Source organism: Thamnophis elegans, chromosome 2 (assembly GCF_009769535.1).
Source record: "Thamnophis elegans isolate rThaEle1 chromosome 2, rThaEle1.pri, whole genome shotgun sequence".
NCBI classification, from domain to species: domain Eukaryota; kingdom Metazoa; phylum Chordata; class Lepidosauria; order Squamata; family Colubridae; genus Thamnophis; species Thamnophis elegans.
The window spans coordinates 94,886,222-94,904,748 of NC_045542.1; the positions used below are offsets into that span (position 1 = coordinate 94,886,222).

An 18,527-nucleotide genomic window follows, 5' to 3' on the forward strand; every position below is an offset into this window, starting at 1 on the left:
TTAATCACCTTTCTTTGATATTTTTATGTAGGTTGACTTCTTCCACTCTGTAGGTCACTGAATCATTCTTTAGATTTCTGACATAGTTTGGTTAGAACTGTGGACTCTAAATCATTCAACATGATCCTATAATTTTCTCTCAAGAGAAAAGGTAAATGAATATAAGTTTCTTGTTAATTCCAAGGAGAATAACTTCTCAATATTTCAGTGAGGGCAAAGGGTAATCGGAACTTTGATCATGTGTTTACTATATGTAGTGGAGAGGGTAAATGTCCTTGGAAGACAAGGGGAGGAGATGCTGCTTAGGAAACAATCAAACAAGAGAGGCAGGAGCCCACAGTGGCCTAACAATCAGAGAAAGAAACTTAGGAAAGACCCACCTAATTGTTCAGATGATTGAAAGAGATGGCAGGAGATTTATACCTTCAGACTTGCAAGATTGTGTTAACACAGGCTTACAACAAAGTAGAATTACCTCATTTAGCTATGTTTCCTGTCTGTTTTACCTGGAAGGGGTGACAGTTCAGGCCAACATATTTTTGGCTTGGTGGGAGAGGTAAACAACTTGCTATACAAATATTGTTGGATTACCATTTGAGCTACATACTGCTATCCTTAACCAAACCCATATGTAAAGTTTCAGAGTTTGCTCCCTGCAGGTATTTTTTTCTGAGTGATGAACAGTAAATTCTTCATTCTTGGGAGGTGAGGAATGCCACTGGGAAGATATGTTCATTGCCTCTTGCAAGCTGAAGCTTTAAACTGCTGATTTGATTGTTATCTAAGAGAAGAGTTATTTGAGGAATTTTAAAAAATTGGAGGCATTTGAAAATAATGATGGTACAGCATGTAAAATGGAGTAGTGCATTATAGACAGCTTTGGGAAAGGTCATAGAAATTTAGATATTGCAAATCAAAACTGTTACCACATCATTCCAGATCACTACTGTACCATTGAAGAAAAATATTGAGTAATGTTTTAACTCTGTTTTTAAGAAAGAGACAGTGGGTTTTAGCAAAATCTTTATAAATGGATGTGGGATATAATGTGCTCATTTTAATGTGTCCCATTATTCCTTCCATCCTATTCACAGGCTGTACTTATTTGTCTTCTTTAAAACTTATATATTTTGACACCCCCTCCCCATGGTTTAGTTATATGAACATCATGCCTAAATGCTCCAAAATGTAAAGTCAAAAACCTAACAAATATGTGAATAAATAAAAACAAATATATTCAACTAACACTACTGTGATGTGTTTGTGATTGCATTAAGATCAATTTAAACTTGATATTCTGTGTTGATTGTCACACTGTTTTCGGTTAAAATTCTGGTTTCCTACATTGGCTAGACCTAAAACATTGTTCTAGCAGTATGGCACGACTTAAAGCAATTTTCATTACCTGATTTCATTTACTCTAAAAGTCGAGAAGGCCACTAGATGACAGAGGGGAAAAAGTTTTCTATTACCTCTTTGCTGTTATTTAATGGTTCTCCGAATTCCATAGCTCAAATCTGGCAATTTTAGTTTCCTTCTATTTGACTGATATTCTCTTGAATTGTATTCTTTTCTTTTACAAAACAAAACAAACCCAATACATTTTCTTCATTGTTAATTAATAGGCCTTTTGGTTAATTTTGTAACAGACCAATACATTTTTAAAAAGCATCTTTGTTCCTTCTGTCAAATTCAGGGTAATTTCTGCTCACAGCCTTTGAAATGCTTCATTTAAATTGCTCCATCATGGTCTTTAATCAGCTTTTTAAAAATAAAAATAAAAAGGAAGATTAAATTATTATGAATTTATATGCAAACATACAACATATAAAAATTGCTTTCCTCTTTTCTATATTTTTCTATAAATTATATCAAAGAAATATGCCCAGTGTAAATTATCTAATAAAGATTAAGAAGAATGACCCTTTGTTACCTAGCATTCCATTTCTAAACAAAATGATTTTACTTTTTCTTGGAAGTGAAGCAAACAAAGACATTAAGTGGTACTTACTATATTGAGCCTAATAACCATCAATCAATATCTTTTCTTCCTATTTGTAAAATGTTTGGTTGAGTGGCTCATCCATTGTTAAGAAACAGCCCACATTGTACTGCTAGATTTGCTCCACCTTTCAGATATTGTTTTCTTCAATGCATCTAATGTGTTTTAATGAACTGAGTGCCTGGAACAGCTAATACAGGTACAGTACATGTCCAACCACACAATGTTACAATGAAATCTTAGTGGGAAGCCTTAATGAGAGGCTGGTACCAAAGCTAAAGAGGAATATGATTTTTAGAATTCTATTGTAGCATTCCAGGTTCCATTGAAGAGGTCGATTCATGAAAAATTCTGCTGAATACAGAGTGGAATGAGTGGATTTCCTCTATTAGAAATCTGGGGCAAAAGATGAAGAGACAAAACTTGGTTGGATATGAGTGGGGAGAAAATGTGCATTGCATTCTATTTCTAGGTGAGAAAGTTGTAGTTGTCCTTTCAGAAATGTGTGTTTGTGTGAGTGAGTGTGTTTATGTGTTTAGTAGGAGATGGAGATTTTTCTTCTATGGAATGAATTAAACCTCTTTCACAAAGAAAGCAAAATTACCATGTGAAAAAGGTGTTTTGTTTGGCCGAGATGAAATTTGCCTTAGTGAAATAAATGTTCTCTTAGAACAGAGAATGGTCGATTAAATGTAATTCTTTAGTGTTTTGGAGATTTGCTTTTTGTTTCTTCTTTGTTTATTTTGTTTTGCTTTTGTATTCAGTTTCTTCCGCAAGTTATTACTTAGGCTCATTAGTTTATCTGATTTACTATTAATGCGGAAGGCAAAATTGTCAACAATGAAGCAGTTTTTCAATCTACACTCAAATAAATGAAAGGCTATAAACAATGTATTATCATTAAAATAAGATTCTTCCAATATAAAAAGAAAAGGAAATCCAATAGTAAAGAATATCTGTAGCTCGGGGTTCAACTGCAGAGTCTTGGTGCTCTCTGAACTTGGTTCTTTGCTTTCACACATTTCTTTTTTGTTGTTGTTGTTTTTTTTCAAGATTAATTTTTTATTACATTTTCATTTTCCTTTATACAATCACTTAAATACTGTGCAGTTAAAAAAAAGAAGCAATAAACAACTCATAACACTTCTATCCTACATACACCCTTCCTTCTACCCCTCCAACTTTCATTTCTCCCTTCCAACAATCCCCTCTTCTACTTCCCCTCCCCCTCAGCCATTCCTTTCTCCCCTTCCCACCATCTCACCCTCCTTACATTCCCTTCTCACTCCCTCTTAATTCCCCCCTCTTCTTTCCCTCTACACCTCACTTCGGTGTATTTCTAGTATTCATTGGTCTATTTGTTTTGTACTAAAACAAAAGAAAAATAAAAGAAGAAAGAAGAAAAGAAAAAAAGAAAAGAAAAAAAGAAGCAACAGTATCCAAGTGCATTCATTATTCTGAAAATTGAGTCTATATTTCCACCCTCCCCCCCCCACCCACCCCCTGAACCTCCCTCCCTGACCCCCTTCCGACTTCCCAGATCCCATTCCCGGCATCGTTCTTTATCAAGCAAAGTCTGGAGTATATTGAAACCAAATAGATTAGAAGTTACAAAATAATAAAAAATAAAAAAAATAAAGAACAAAAAGAAAAGAATAATAAAAAGAAAAAAAAGGGGGGGGGAACCCCCCCCCAAGAAAGAGAAGTCAATAAACTCTCTAACATTAAACTCAGCTTCTCATTATTTTTAAAAATCTTAAACAATGTCTTTACCCGCTTCCGCATATAAATTTTATACCTCCCATCCTGCCTTTACCCGTGTCCACATATATATTTTATCCTCATCCATTGCTCCTCTCATATTTACTCCACCCTCGTGTAGACTCTCCAGATAATCTTTCTTAACCTTGTATTCAAATAACAATTTATACAAAAATCAGCTTACATTCTGGATCAAGGTAATCTAATTGAACTTTCACTACCCTTCCATCTACCCCACGCCACCCGACTACATTCATTCCAAACCACAATCCAAGAAAACTACGATCTCCGCTCTCCTCGCCCCAAAGAATAGATCATGCACAGTTTAAATTAAGATTCAAACAAGTCTTATATAAGTCCCATACAATATATGTCCAAATTCAGCACCGCTTTTTTCAATCTCAATATCTCTTCATCGGTATACAGCTTTGTCATTTTATACCAGACAGGAGTCCTGAAATTTTATTCAGATTAAAAATTTAAGAAGTATTTTAAAGGCATAGCTGGATCTTTATTCTTTACTCTTCTGCCCTTCCGGAAGGGGAAAGCAACACCCTCTGCCTTGTAGCCACGTGTCCCGCTGCTTATCTTCTCCTTCTCCTTGTCTTTCTCCAAGTCCGGGTGAATCAGGAAGAGTTTTGTAGTAAAAATCTCGGGCTTCGCAAACAGAATTGAGACGATATTTTTGGTTCTCAAATGTGACTGTGATACCAGATGGCACTTCCCATTTATATTGTATCTGAGAATCTCTGAGTTTTTCAGTTAAGAAAGTGTAGTCTCTCCTTGCTCTTAATATTTGAGATGGTATTTCTTTAAAAACAATCAAGTCCTGTCCATCGATTCGCAGCCTGTTATTGTAGAACTTCTGTATTATCGCATTTCTGGATTCTCTTGTGGTGAAATATATAATTATGTCCCTCGGAAGCTGTCGTTGTTTTGCTACACACGAGTTCTGGCGATAAATTTTTTGAATCTGCCAATCAAAGTTAAATCCCGGACTTCCCACCGAACGTCTGAAAGCCTCAAAAAAGGTCTGTTTCAAATTCTCCTGTTCCTTTTCACGCAATCCTCTGACTCTTATTGCAAACGCAGTCTTATTGTAATTTATCATAACGAGTTGTTTTTGAGCATTTTCAACTTCCTGTTGTAACGTTTGAATTTTAGATGTCAAATTAGAATTAGCTTTTTCCAAAAGTTCCAATTTGTCCTCCATTTCAGAAACATAGTCTGTCATAACAGTCATAACTCCGATCATATCTTGCCTTGTTTGAGCAATCTTGGCATCCAGTTTATCATATAAGTCCGATAAAAGTTGTTTAATTTCCTGTCTGAACTCTTTAAGGGTTTCAAAAAGAAATTCTCGCGTTAAGAGATCTCCAGTAGAGGGCGTGGGAGGCAAGGGCAGCGATTTTGTAACAATTTCTTGAGATGTATTATTAAGGAAACGCTTAGACTGCTTCGATTTGGGAGCCATTATAAAAAACGCACAAACAAACAAGCAAACAAACAAAGTCTCTGCTCCCCTCGGTTTTAAATGGGATACTATTTATAGACTTTTAACAGTTAATAAGGAGAAGTCTTCAGGAGAATAGAGCTGATTGAGTGTGTCATATATCAAACGCAGAAGCTATAAATCGCCATCTTGTAACGCAGCTGGATAAGAAAGCCTTTTACAAATTGAAGCTGGTATTTTGAATAGTAATAAGAAAAAAATTTACAACTTCAAGTTAATATTTGGTTTTGAAGCCATTTCAAAATTTATCTGCCTGCAGTTAGTAAAACTCTATTGCCTGAATATGCAGCTTTAAGTAAAGAGGCTGAGTTCCCCTTTTATTTTGAAGTTTAAGGCTTGGCAAAACTTTCAGTGAGTAAACATTGTAACAAGACCGTTCAGCAGATTCATCACCATTTAACTTCCAGATAAGCAAAGTTAATGAAGGAGTAAAATTCTTGTAGAAATGAAACTAATTAAAAAGCTTCTGCTTGCCTATTGTGAAACCAAAACATATGATAAGCAATCTCTTTTGTTTTGAATTCTTGTGAGAATCAACAAAAAGTGTTCATTATTACCGGAGAAACCAGCCTGCTCGGCGCCATTTTAAAAGCCTCTAAGTAAATAATTTTTCGGAGGAGAAAAAGAAAAGAAGCTAAAATGTTGATAAACAATTATTGTCCACGGAAACAGATTCAGCTCGTGATAAGATTAAATCAAACAAAACTTTGAACTGAGTGGGGGAGACCTACTTTGTCCTGCACAAGGCAGTTTGAAATTCCCAGCACGGACAGCCGTTCTGCCTTGGGCTAGCCCCCCTTTCCCTGCAAGCACAAAAGCTGCAAAAATCGAAGAGCATTTGCCAGCAAAACAATTTCTTCTTTCCTTCTTGCCTGAAGGATAAGAAAACCTGATAAGACGTCAGATGGAAGATCCTCTAAACAGGTACGTAGCCAGGAATTCGGAGGCAGCTGATTTTTTGCTGCCACCACCAGCAGACTCCTCCCAGGAAGTCTCGCTTTCACACATTTCATTACCTGACTAGGTAACTTCATCACTGCTAGTAAGTGTGGGATTTGCTCCCAGTTTATATACAGTATCTAGCCTGCCAATGTTTGTAGAGTTGTGGTTTTCTCCTTGGTAGTTCCTTGATAAGGTTATTGTTTTCTGCAAATTACCAGATTATTATATGTATCTTCAAAACCATCTCAGAAACTGCCAACAGACTATCACAATCACATTCACAATGGCATCATCACAATAATTAACTACAGTGCTCCAAAACATCTTAAGTACACAAAAGGCCCAATAGCCAAAGAAGAAAAAACAGGAGTCATACACAATATACAATGTAAGGACTGTAACAGCCACTTTGTAGGACAGACAGGAAGAAGACTACCAATCCGCATGCATGAACACCAACTAGCAGTCAGAAATCCTTTATCTCACAATTTATGGGCAAACTCAACCATAGTTTCAATTGGAAAACTGAGATTCCTAGAATTGCTAGACAATTCATGGAAGCTTAGCATTCAGACAAATCAGCCATCAATAGAGACTAAAATCATGTTTGCACACCATTCAAAAAAATCAATAAAAAACAAATAAGGGAACAATAAGAACACATTGTGTCCAGAAGTCTATATTCAGATAAGCAGGGATAAATACCAGACAAACAATCAGAAGGAAAACAATATCTCCACCAACTCTGCAAAGGATCTGGCAGATATATTAACAGGCATCAAACACCATACTCACTAGCACTGATATTGCTTAGGCAGATCATAAAATGTCTTCAAGTATACATCCAAGTTCAGAGAATATCAAGGACTCCACGGGAATTATTTTTCCTAATTTAAATGTACAAAACATTCTGGTTCTGAGTCTGAGGCAAATGTATTCGCCTTCTAAGAAACTATAGTTTAGGCTATCCACATCTATCCCAGCTATCATATTGTGAGTACATTGTAGCCCTTTTGTGAAAGTATTGTTGGGAGGAAAATCCATCTGGTTCAGTTCCAAGCTGGGAGAAAGGCATTGGAGACAACATGGAGGCTGATTGGAAAAATGGTTTATTGAATAGAGCCACAGTTCTTGGTCAGCTGAACCAATTGTTTAATGAATGGATGGATCTTTATAGATTTTTATGACGTTGAAGTTTGAGCTGTTCTGGGGGTGGTGCAATGAAGGGGCTTGGGTTCTGAAAGTGTGTTGGGCAATTCCTATTGTGGCTAATGGCTTTTATCCTGTGTTGGATCTTCAGTGAGGGGTTGCTTCTAATCCTATCACTCTGCTTTTGTTAGCTGTCAAACTTTGCTGCAAGCGGTTTCAAAATATCCTGTCTTGAAAGGATTTCTGCCTGCAGTATTTGCTTAGCTTATGAATAGAGATCTAGATAATTGTCTACCTCTTTCAATAAGCTCTTTATCTCTTAAGTGCTGGCATCTACTGTGGGCTATTAAGAAAGATTTGGGGACTGTTTTTTGCCTCTAAAAACATGTTTCTCCATTTCTCCTTTAGGGAAATATAATATTTTTTAACATTTCCCAAAATTGGGGGTGGGGGTAGAGTGTTCCCACAGTATGAACAGTTAAAATCCATAAACAAGGTTCTGGCCTGTTGTTACACTATAGCACAAGCATCCTTCTCTGTGCCACTTCATCTTGCTCAAGGACCTGCTGTGTTTGTGTTTCTCGGATACCATACCTTTACTAGCACAATGTGTGTGTTTGTTAAATGTTATGTAAAACTTCCAGGGTACAGGAAATCCTGTGGTTTTTCAGATGCTGTTTTTCAAGCATACAATTATACCTGAATCATTCTGCAATTACCGTATTTCTCAGAGAATGAGACACACCGGAGTATAAGATGCACCAAGGTTTTGAAGAGGCAAATTTTTTAAAAAGTAGGTAGGTAGGTAGTGGGATAGACAGGGAGAGAAAGAGAGAGAAATACAGTAGGTAGGTAGGGAAAGGGAGACAGTAGTTAGGTAGTTAGGTAGATAAAGGGAGAGAGAGAGAGTCAGTCAGTAGATAGGTAGGTAGAGGGATAGAGAGAGAAATAGAAAGAGGGAGAGAAATACAGTAGATAGGTAGGGAGAGAGAGAGTAGGTAGGTTGGTAGGTAGATGGATAGAGAGAGAGAAATACAGTAGATAGGGAGAGAGAGAGAGTAGGTAGGTAGGTAGATAGATAAAGGGAGAGAGAGGGGGGAATACAGTAGGGAGGGAGGGAGAGAGGAAGAGGATAGGTAGGTAGAGGGATAGAGAGAGAGAGAAATACAGTAGGGAGGGAGAGAAAGAGTGTGGGTAGGTAGGTGGTAGAGGGATAGAAAGAGAGAAATAGAGATACAGAGAAATACAATAGATAGGTAGGTGTTTCTGCTGGCACAGCACTTGATAAATGTAAATTCTCATCAATCAGTTAAAGAGCTTTCCAAAAGGAAAAAAAAGTTTTTGCATTCTGCAAACCTTCCAAAAACGGGCCCAGTTTTTTTTTAAAGGCATGAATAGTGTATTGGGGGGGAGCTTTCAGAATGCTCCTGAGGGGGGTGGGCCCCCAAAAATGAACAGAAAACAGGCCCGTTTTTTGTCAAAAAAATTGCATGCATAGCCTTATGGAGGCTTATAGAGGGGGGCTGGGGGCTGGGAGGGACAGCCCATTTTTTGCTCATTTCTGCCCTCCCCAGTCCCCAGGAGCTCTCTGAAAGCCTCCATAAGGGTATACATGGCCATTTTGCAGAACGGTCAGGGCTTCAGGAGGCAAAAAATGCTGTATTCAGTGTATAAGGCACACCCAGATTTTCAGCCTCTTTTTTGAGGAAAAAGGTGCGTCTTATACTCCGAAAAATATGGTAATATTGTGTTTTGCAGCCATGGACTCCTTGTTCTGGAGTTCAAAACAATTTCTATGAAAAGAATTTTCTAGCTGTTTCTAGTTTGAAAAAAATATTTTACATTTTTATTCATGATATAAGTATGGAACCTATTTCATGTTCAAACCATATCATTAATTCTTTTTCACCTGAATTGTAGGAAAGCCATAGTCTTTTCTTTGCTACCCAAGAGAAAATTCAGTTCTCTGATATGGCTAGTTTTGTTCATAAGCTGTCCATGATTGCATTTGTTTATCACAAGAGAGAGGTGGGGAAAACCTAGAAAAAATCCATATAGTATTTGCAAACAGTCAGCTGTTGCTGAGGTGCTAAAAACAAATGTTGCACTCCTATGAAGGTGATAATGATGTGTCAACAACAATATCTTTACCCCATGAAAGTTAAAAGGCTACAAAAATATTGTAGGGATCAGAATTCAATCATGCTTTTATTTGATGTAAACATACTGGGATAATTGATTGAGACGTCATGCTGAGACAAAGTTCTGGTTCACACACTTCTTGAATGCTATGTGATTCACCCCTGAAAATTCCAGTGGAATGAACCAGGCATACTACCAGCTGTTGAGATGTTCACAATCATTATTATTGTACAAATAGGCACTCTTCCAAATACAGCAGGGCTCCATACAGTGGGAACATACAGCATCTGTCCTGTTATGAGCAACCATTTTTTGTAATCAGTTGCAATTGATGTTGGGGGAGAATTCTCATTGCTTTATCTTAAAAACTGGGTGCCACAAGTAAATATGAGTCTCTATCTCAAGATAAAACATTGTAAAGTTTGGCACAAGGCATTGGATACTAATGTCTCGTAACACAATACCAGCCTTGCTTGTTAGCTTGTTTTAGCCTCTAATCATATGAATTATGGAAATTAAGTGGCAGCATGAAAAATCTCTTAGAGACTGTTGCAACTATTGCTCTTTCATCAGACAAACTAAGCCTTCTGAAAACCACAAGACGCAAAGGTCTGAATGTGTAAACTAACTATCTTTAAAGGGGTAAGAATTAAGTATTTCAAAACGCATCTTGGCTCCTCTATGGAATAGTTATTTTTAAACAACATGCTCCCATTTTATATAAATCAGTAATAAAAAAAATTGTTAGTAAGGGAGACTGAAAAGTTCATTGACTTTTCCAGAACAGCTCATCTAATTAAAGCAGATGAGCAGTACTGGTCAGAATGGTTTCTAAACAGGGATATTTCAAAGCGGAAAATAGAACAAAAAAAAAGTAAAAGAAAACCACAGAAATCTCTCAGTATCAGAGGGTTTAAAATCAAAAGTTACCATGCATAAAATATTTTTTTCATTGAGAAGACAGTTATGAGATATTAGAATTGTCAGAGTTTGTTCTGTGTTTATACATCACTCTAAATGGGGCATGTGGGAACAAATACCAATTCTGTTTGTATAGGGCTACCATATTTTCACTGGGACGATTCAAGTGGTCATTGGATGATAGCAAAGAGATATAGTTAAAGAGTTTGGTGAGCCCTTGTCTAGAATATTAAAATGTTATTGATGAGTAGTTACTTTTTTTCCTTCCAAGTTTGTTTTGGTTGAACAAGTTCATGCCATTTTGGGGGCAACATTTTTAGGAGTGGTTTGCCATTGCCTTTCTTCCACAGGCTTTTAAAAATCACCCAGCTAGCTGTACACCTAAGGAAGGACAAGAACACGTGGTCTCCAGTTTTTAGATTTAATCACAATGCCAAACCCTCTTTTATCTGTTCTTCATCAACATACTTTTCTTATAATTATACTAAAGGCAGGGTTTTTTTTTTGCTGTTTCAATTGGCACTTGGCATTTGCAATTGTATCATCCTAGGTGTCTAAACGATTTGGACTTTGCCTAACTACCTGAGCATTAAAGAAACAAGCAACCCAACACTTTCTTTTATATGGAGCCTTTCAGCCTCCAGAATCAACTGTGAACTCCTGTAAACCCTTGTCACTGTTCAGCAGCTGAGCTGTATCTGAATCTTATAAATTGTGATCTTTCTGTTTGAGATGTGGGTGGGCTTTTTTAATTGTCTTACTCAAATCATGGCTTTTTTAAGTCAAGCTAGCTCCATTCCATCTCCCTTAGCTATAGATTTCGTGCCAAAGTAATATAATTTCACAGGTTTTAAATGCAACAAACAGTGCAGTTTGGCAGCATTGAGATGTGGATGGAGTAGGCATAGAAAAAAAATGTTCCCACCGTTTAATGATGATCGTATTGAATAATTTTGGATCAGAGTGATGATGGTAGTTTTTACATTATTACCATCAGCAATTTGTTGTCATAACCCTTGACTAACAAACTAACTTAAAGAAGCAATTCCTCTATTTTATGGGAAAGTCATGTTTTCAGTTAAGATGCTTGCTTACAAAAGGCACTAAGTTGGAGTGGGCCGAAACCTATTTGGAGCAGAAAAGACTGCACTTTGCTGTATGAAATAATCTTCTTCGCTGCTGTGGGGAAGCAGTAGAGAAGATTTTGTACATTGGGCTCTACCCTGATATCATCTACGTGTGATTTTGAGCAGTCAACATTGCTGTTATTAAGTGAGGGTCATGGGTTGTTAAGTGAGGACCTCCTTGCAATTTTCTGCTGACTTCCAACAAGCAAAATCAATGGGATAGCTGGCAGAAAGTTATAAGTCCAGCCGACCAGTGAATGAGTAAATGCACCACTCAAGAACAGCCAGCTAGATGTGCACAGCCAAATGCAGGAAGAAGGTGCTGCAGGCAGGCATGCACATTGAAGTATGAGATCCCTGGGATCTTGTACTTTGCAGCCAGGCTTCTCAGGGGGGAAAAGCAGTAGAAGTGGGAATGACTTAAAGGATTGACTTGTGACTTCTCTTGCTGGCTTCCATGTTGAGTTTGCTTGTGAGAAGACGTCAGAGAAGGTTGGAGATCACATAACAATGGCTCCCTGGAACAGTTATAAGTGTGAACCAGTTGCCAAGTGCCCAGATCATGATCCCATGACCACAGGGTTGCTGAAACAGCTGAACTTTGAGAATCAGTGGTAACACTTGTTTAGAGCCATTGTCATTTCAAACCATCATTAACCAAGGACTATCTGTAATTCATAGCCCAGAATAAATTCAACCAGAAGGATGACAAGTCAAGTCATGTTACACACACACACACACACACACATACACATGAAATACGATGTTTATATTCTCAACTTTGTCTTTCCATTTGGTTTGAAAAGCAAAAGCTAGGTTGCATTTAGCAGAACAAATATATGCCTAATTATATTCTTTAACATGAGCACCTCTAAATTAAAAATGTCTCATTCAGAAAGCAAGTACTGCTTGCATAGAAGAACTATAGAAATTCAGATTCATTAATTCAGATATGCTTCAATTAATTTAGAGATACTCACATGCGTCAATGCATGCGGCATTTTTCATTATATGAGGGTATTGCTACCAAACAGGATATGTTCTGAACTGTGATGATGCTGATCACTAATTGAATAATTCCTGGATTTAGTCATCCATCCGGCCATCAAGTCATCAAGAGCAGGAAAGATCCTGGCATCTTTATTTGAAAGGATAACAGATACTGGCATTAAAGTTCCTATTAGGAACATGGAAAGTTGCTGCTAATTTCAACAGATGTGATATATAAAGGGGAAGCTGGAAAAAATTAGAAGAGTCTACATAAACAATCAGTAAATCTATTGGCAATTTCCTACCAATATCTAGAAATCTGAATCTTTTGCTTTACCCATGTTATTCTCAGGCACTCACTTTCCAAAACTTTAGAAACTTTGATCCCCTAGATCAGGGATGTCAAACTCGTAGCCCATGGGCTGGATTCATCATGCACTGGCCATGCCTACCCCATTTTAGGAGGAAAGTTGTGATATATTACGTGACAACAATGTGACTATGCAAGTTTGACACCCCTGCTCTAGGCTATGTGAGACTACAGCAGCAATAGTATCCATGTGTCTAGACTGGTTCGAGGATACATAGTTCTTTGGTCTTTTCTACATTGTTTGTTAATATGTGTCACTTTTCTAAGACCCAAGATATAACCCTGCTTTGACGGTCCATCGCATGCAGATGGATGCTTAGGACTATGTTTCTTGTTATCATGCCGATTGTCAAGGCAAGTCTGTTGTGGCCAAACCCTTCCATCTTAGTCTAGCATTTGGAATAAAATCTTATGGGATGTTATTACGCATCTGTCTGACTTTATGATGATTGATCTGTTTACCAAGATGGAAAAAATTACTACCTATATGTAACTCTCTGCAGGACAAACTGTCAAGCTCTTTTTAATCCATGTATTTCATTATAGGTATGATCATTGAGCCCAATTTGCATCCCTTTTTTGGAAATCTTTCTTCCAGATTTTTCATATGCAAATTCATTTATCATCTACCAACTCCCTGAAGACAGATAGGGAGACAGAGAGAACCAACACAACATTTTACCAATACTTACACTGCTATGTCTTGTATCAACAGGTCAATTGGTTGGACTTAGTGCCCAGAATTTGCTTATAACAATCCTTTGCATGCCACAATTTATCCAGATGGTTTATAGCTGTAATCTGTACCATTAATCTTCCAAGGTGCCCTCATTTGCAGTTTCTCAGATGAGAATACATCCACCTTCCTAAAGGAACAGCAAGCAGCACAACTCCCTCTCAAGGAGCAGCTGGACCTTGCCACAGTGGCTCATAAATATATGACAGATGGCCATAGACAAGAGTGCTTAAGTATTGCTGTGAGGTTTCAACTAAGTTTTTGCCATTTTTCTGCCCTTCAAGGAAGTTAGTTTCAAAATTTATCAGCCCCTTTTCTTTATCCACACCAATTAGTAGTCACCTTTTGTTTACAAGTGCCAATTTCGGTGAAGATCCATCTGGCCTTCCATTGATTTCTATTATTTATTAACTACTGTTTATTAAGAACATGATGCTCTGCAACCCCTCCATTATTCCTTCCCTTTTGTCTTGGCAGGAAAAATATAAAGTACAGTGTATTTTAGATTTTAAACAATGATGGGGCAATATGGAATACTTAATTCACTAGATCTACTCTAATAGATCTTGGGGAATTGCAATTAATATGCATACATCCCAAGCTGTGTATCTGCAGTAACTCTATAAATGGAAACCCTTGAAACTGTCTTCCTTTGGTTAATGGTTATTGATTCAGACTGAAATATAGTCCTTGTTCTTGTCCCCACTTCCATCCTAGTCTTCTTCCTTGGACTAAAAAGTCTTCTTCCTTGTACAAGAGTCAGGCAGCCATGCCTGCTTCTTCTGCATCTTTTCAGTAGAATTTGGCCCGAAAAGTCATCTAATCCCTCTCTGGACAGGAAGGGGTGTTCACAGAATCTTCCTTTCCATTCCATGGGGGTGGGGAGCAGGAGAAGGGAGTTGTATGAGCATTTCTGGACAAGCCAGGGCAGGAATGGAAGAGAAAATACACATAAGCAATCTAAAGAGAATGAGCAAGACAAATATCAAATTATTGTAGTGTAACTTAGACCAGGTGGAGATAAACCTGTGAAGCAGTGTTCCGAATCATTCAGAAACACTGCTTTATGGATTTACTTCTAATGGGGGCTTATGGATTTACTGTAGATGGGGATGGGAAATCCCTCTCACAGTTTCTAGGATTCTGTATCTACACCTAACTAGCTTAAAGAGATCATTCTAATAATTCTTGTTTCCTTGGTCTCTGTAGAGCTTGGGAAGAGCATGGCTAGGCTATCTTGGTAATGCAAAGATCAAGCAGTTGAAGCACTCTCCATTTTCCACTATAAAATGTCTGGTAGGATAGTATCCAGTAGGATATTGGGATTTTTAAAAAAATTCAGCTAAGCCATATGAATATTTTCATTCAGTTTTGATGATTTTCATTTTTTTCCAATGGAGATTCAACCTGCAAGGAGCAGGGACAGTGACATAATGGAGTAATACTTGGTAACCATGTCTATGCCACAATTATATCTTTTAGGTTTGAATACCACTTTGTGTTTTTAAAAGGTGAACTTAAAAAATGGTCAATTTGAGCCAAGTCTCTCATGATAGCAGTTAGGAATGTATGTTGAGCAAGTAGTCTAATAGACTTCCTTTAAAAAAGAAAAGTTAAAAAAAATGTGGTATAGGAAAATGTAACTTGAAACTATAGCAAATCAGTGTAACAGCTAGTAGTAGCATTCAACATTCCATTCAATCTCTTTTATCCTTCTATTTATTTAGATTTTTTTTTATTACCAATACCAGGCAGAACACTATTGACTATGCCTCAGACCAAACTTCAAAATGTGATTTGCTATCACATATCTATGCAAATCTATGCAAATTTCTACCACTTAAAAATAAGTTGGTCATATTGTACAACGCTCTTACTTTTCCAGGCATTTTATTGAGCAACTGAAAAGAAGCCATGGAACATTTTACCAAATAGGAATAAAATTGATCTAGGCATTTCCACCCTACTGGGTTAGGAAGAAGGTCAGAGAAAGTGCATTTTCTTATGGGAAGTGATGTCCACCTCATTAATTTCTTTTTCTTGTGCTCCTATTGTAGGGCAACCCTCTGTACTTCCAGTCTGCTCAGAATGTTACAGTGAACATTCTCAATGAGGAGAGTAAAGTTCTTACACGTCTGGTAACAGGTAAGGCAAGGGAAATATCTGAGGAAGAGAAAAGGGGAACCGAAAGGGCAGGATGATGAGAGCATTAGCCCTTGGAATAATAATCAGTAACATACCTCCATTGATACAAACTATGACCCCAGCTTGCCCTTGCAAAGCTGAAGAAAGATAAAGCCTGCATGTGAACTAAAGAAGCAGGCATGTTCAGGACACTGAGAATTCACAGATCTAGAAACTAATGCTCCCTTAATTCTAGCAGAACTTCAGAATGGAATTGTCATTTCTGATGCCATTATAAATATTAAATAGTAAGGTACCAGCTGTCTCAAAGATTTGGAACAGGCAGAAGACGATCCCTGAATACTTTACACATACCTGAAACAACTGGAAGCAATCTGATTAATATTCATAGCACAGAAATCCTCTGTCTTTAAACGATTTCTAAAAATCTTTTTAAAAATCCCCCGTGCAGATGAGTACCATTTATGTTCACAAAATGCTACACTCAGTGTTTGACAGGGAAGTGGAGGCTTCTGAAATTCCCCAGCAGACCTGTCATTTCTAAGCATGGGTAAGCTTTTACAGTAGCAGCAACAGCAGCAAAGAATACAGCCCAGGATTGGGAGATGGGAATCACGCAACCACATATCATTCTGGGTGAAATTAGACCATTTTGTGTTCCAGACAGCAGACTAAGTAATTCAGTAAAGGAGCTTGGTCAACAGTTGCTTTAGGGTTGAATGGTTGGTGACTCATCTGCTGTTGGAGGGCAGAACATGAGGAGTTGTACCAATGTCTGAATAACAGAAAATAGTAAGAGGAGCAAAGGAATCACAAACACCATGGAAGTATTGCTATTAGAAGACTCGTGCCATCTGCCAAAACGTCTGGAGTGTGAGTTTCTCTCAAAAAATGCAACTTCACTTTTGAAACAAGAAGAGCAAAACAGAGGAAGCCACATCCAGTGTTTTTTGCGTGCATGTTTTAGCAGCTATGCAATCATTCTTCAACCTGGTTGGTTTTAAAAAGAAATGCATTCCAGTTTTGTAAATAAGAAAAAAAAAGTGTAAATAGCGTAGGCATCCAAAAGGAAGAAAACTGTATTTTCTCACTCTTTGTTTCCATTTCCTCAGAAATGGAGGGGCTGGGGAGGGGGTCACACTGGGGACTTTGCCCAGTGCTTTCAAAGCCAGACTCTTCTATTAGAAGTACTGAACCATGCCAAAATGCAGTGGCTTTGCTTTGAGCTTCAGAAGCAGAAGTTCTCCTTTTTCCATGCAGCAGCTTCAAAGGAGTATTTCATCTGAAGTCCTAACAAAACTCACTATCTTTTTCCAGCTTTATACACTCCTGTAACTATGTACTTTGTGGCTTTTGTTAAGTTTCGTAGTTTGCTTTGAACATTCCAATTTGAGTTTCTGTATCTTGGAAGAAATAGAAGTTGACAGGAATCAATAGAGTAGATATTTTACAAACTTCAGGTATTTTGTGTTACATAGGACAAAGAGTTTTGTTATAATTCCTGTAGATAAATTGTAGATTGATATGAAAAACCATGTATTTGAGTTTGTCAAACACAATCAAGAAGATTTAATTTAAGACTGTTCTATGCATGCCCATAAAATAATGCTAACTTAGAACTAAGAGAACAATTTAGTCTTAAGTAAGACTAAAATTAAAATGTAATGAGCTTTGTGGAGTAGTCACAAAGTATTGAGTATTTAGTGGCGTCCATCTCTTGGAGTATGATGTTGGTTTGAACTGGGCTGTAAGTGGATATTTGAAAAAGGATCATTTCTGGATTGACTCCATTCATTCCTGCTGTATCCTTCCTTTTAACCATAGGGTTTTCAAAATAGCTAACAAGAAACAAGAAAATATAACATAAACCTCTTAGTATACTATCATTTTAAGAAAATTACATGACTAATACTTAAAAATGTAACCAACCAAAGGTAAAAAGGCCAGGATGATTGAAACATCATTGATTTCTTTGGCAAAGGATTAGGGTTAGAAGTGACACAATCACAAATAAAGAAAGCAGGAAGAACTCCAAGGGTATCGATGAGATTAATCAAATCCATCAGCATTTTAACCCTTCTCATCAGTGTAACTGATTAGTTACCACTAATTAGTCTTAACTTTTCTAATCAGGCTAACCTAACCAGTGCATGAAAATATATGGAAAACCCTCCTTCCTTCTAATGGAATACCAACATACAATATGCTTCTTTCACTGATACACTTCAGATATTTTTGAAATGGATCCTTGCTTGCCAGAGTGGATATGACCATCCTTCTCAGAAAAGAAGCTTAATATACTCCAATGTTGATATCAAGTTCATTCCAGATTGTCAACTAAGGCAGTGGTCCCCAATCTGATGGTCCCCATCAAGGACTAATTTCATGGAAGATAATTTTTCCACAGATTGGAGAGATGGTTCCAGTTTTGCTTGCTTGCTCACCCACTGCTCATTTCCAGCTTTGCAACCCAGTTTCTAACATGGTAGCCCGGTTGGTGGGGAAACTCTGGATTAAGGGATCTGCAAGGGAAGGCTAGTTCAGAATCTTTACTCTTGTATCATTCAACTACTGTAGCCTGCCACAAAAGTGAGCAACCTACTGAATAGTGCTTTGTGCCATTGGGCCAGTCTGTCCTCATCTTTTAGACTTAGCCAGCTGTTGTAAGAGATTTGATACAGCAGATGCTGTTGGGAGAGAATATGATCCAAAATATAAGCAGACAAAAA

The 18,527-nt window shown here is 37.5% G+C and overlaps 1 protein-coding gene across 1 annotated transcript in view; it reads left to right on the forward strand.

Annotated features, from left to right (window-relative positions):
* Positions 1 to 18,527, forward strand: part of SGCD (sarcoglycan delta) — a 210,391-nt gene that overhangs the window by 97,519 nt on the left and 94,345 nt on the right. The window contains exon 3 of the mRNA XM_032208768.1: positions 15,711 to 15,798. Coding sequence (XP_032064659.1) covers positions 15,711 to 15,798 — 88 coding nt within the window. The remainder of the gene's footprint in view (positions 1 to 15,710; positions 15,799 to 18,527) is intronic.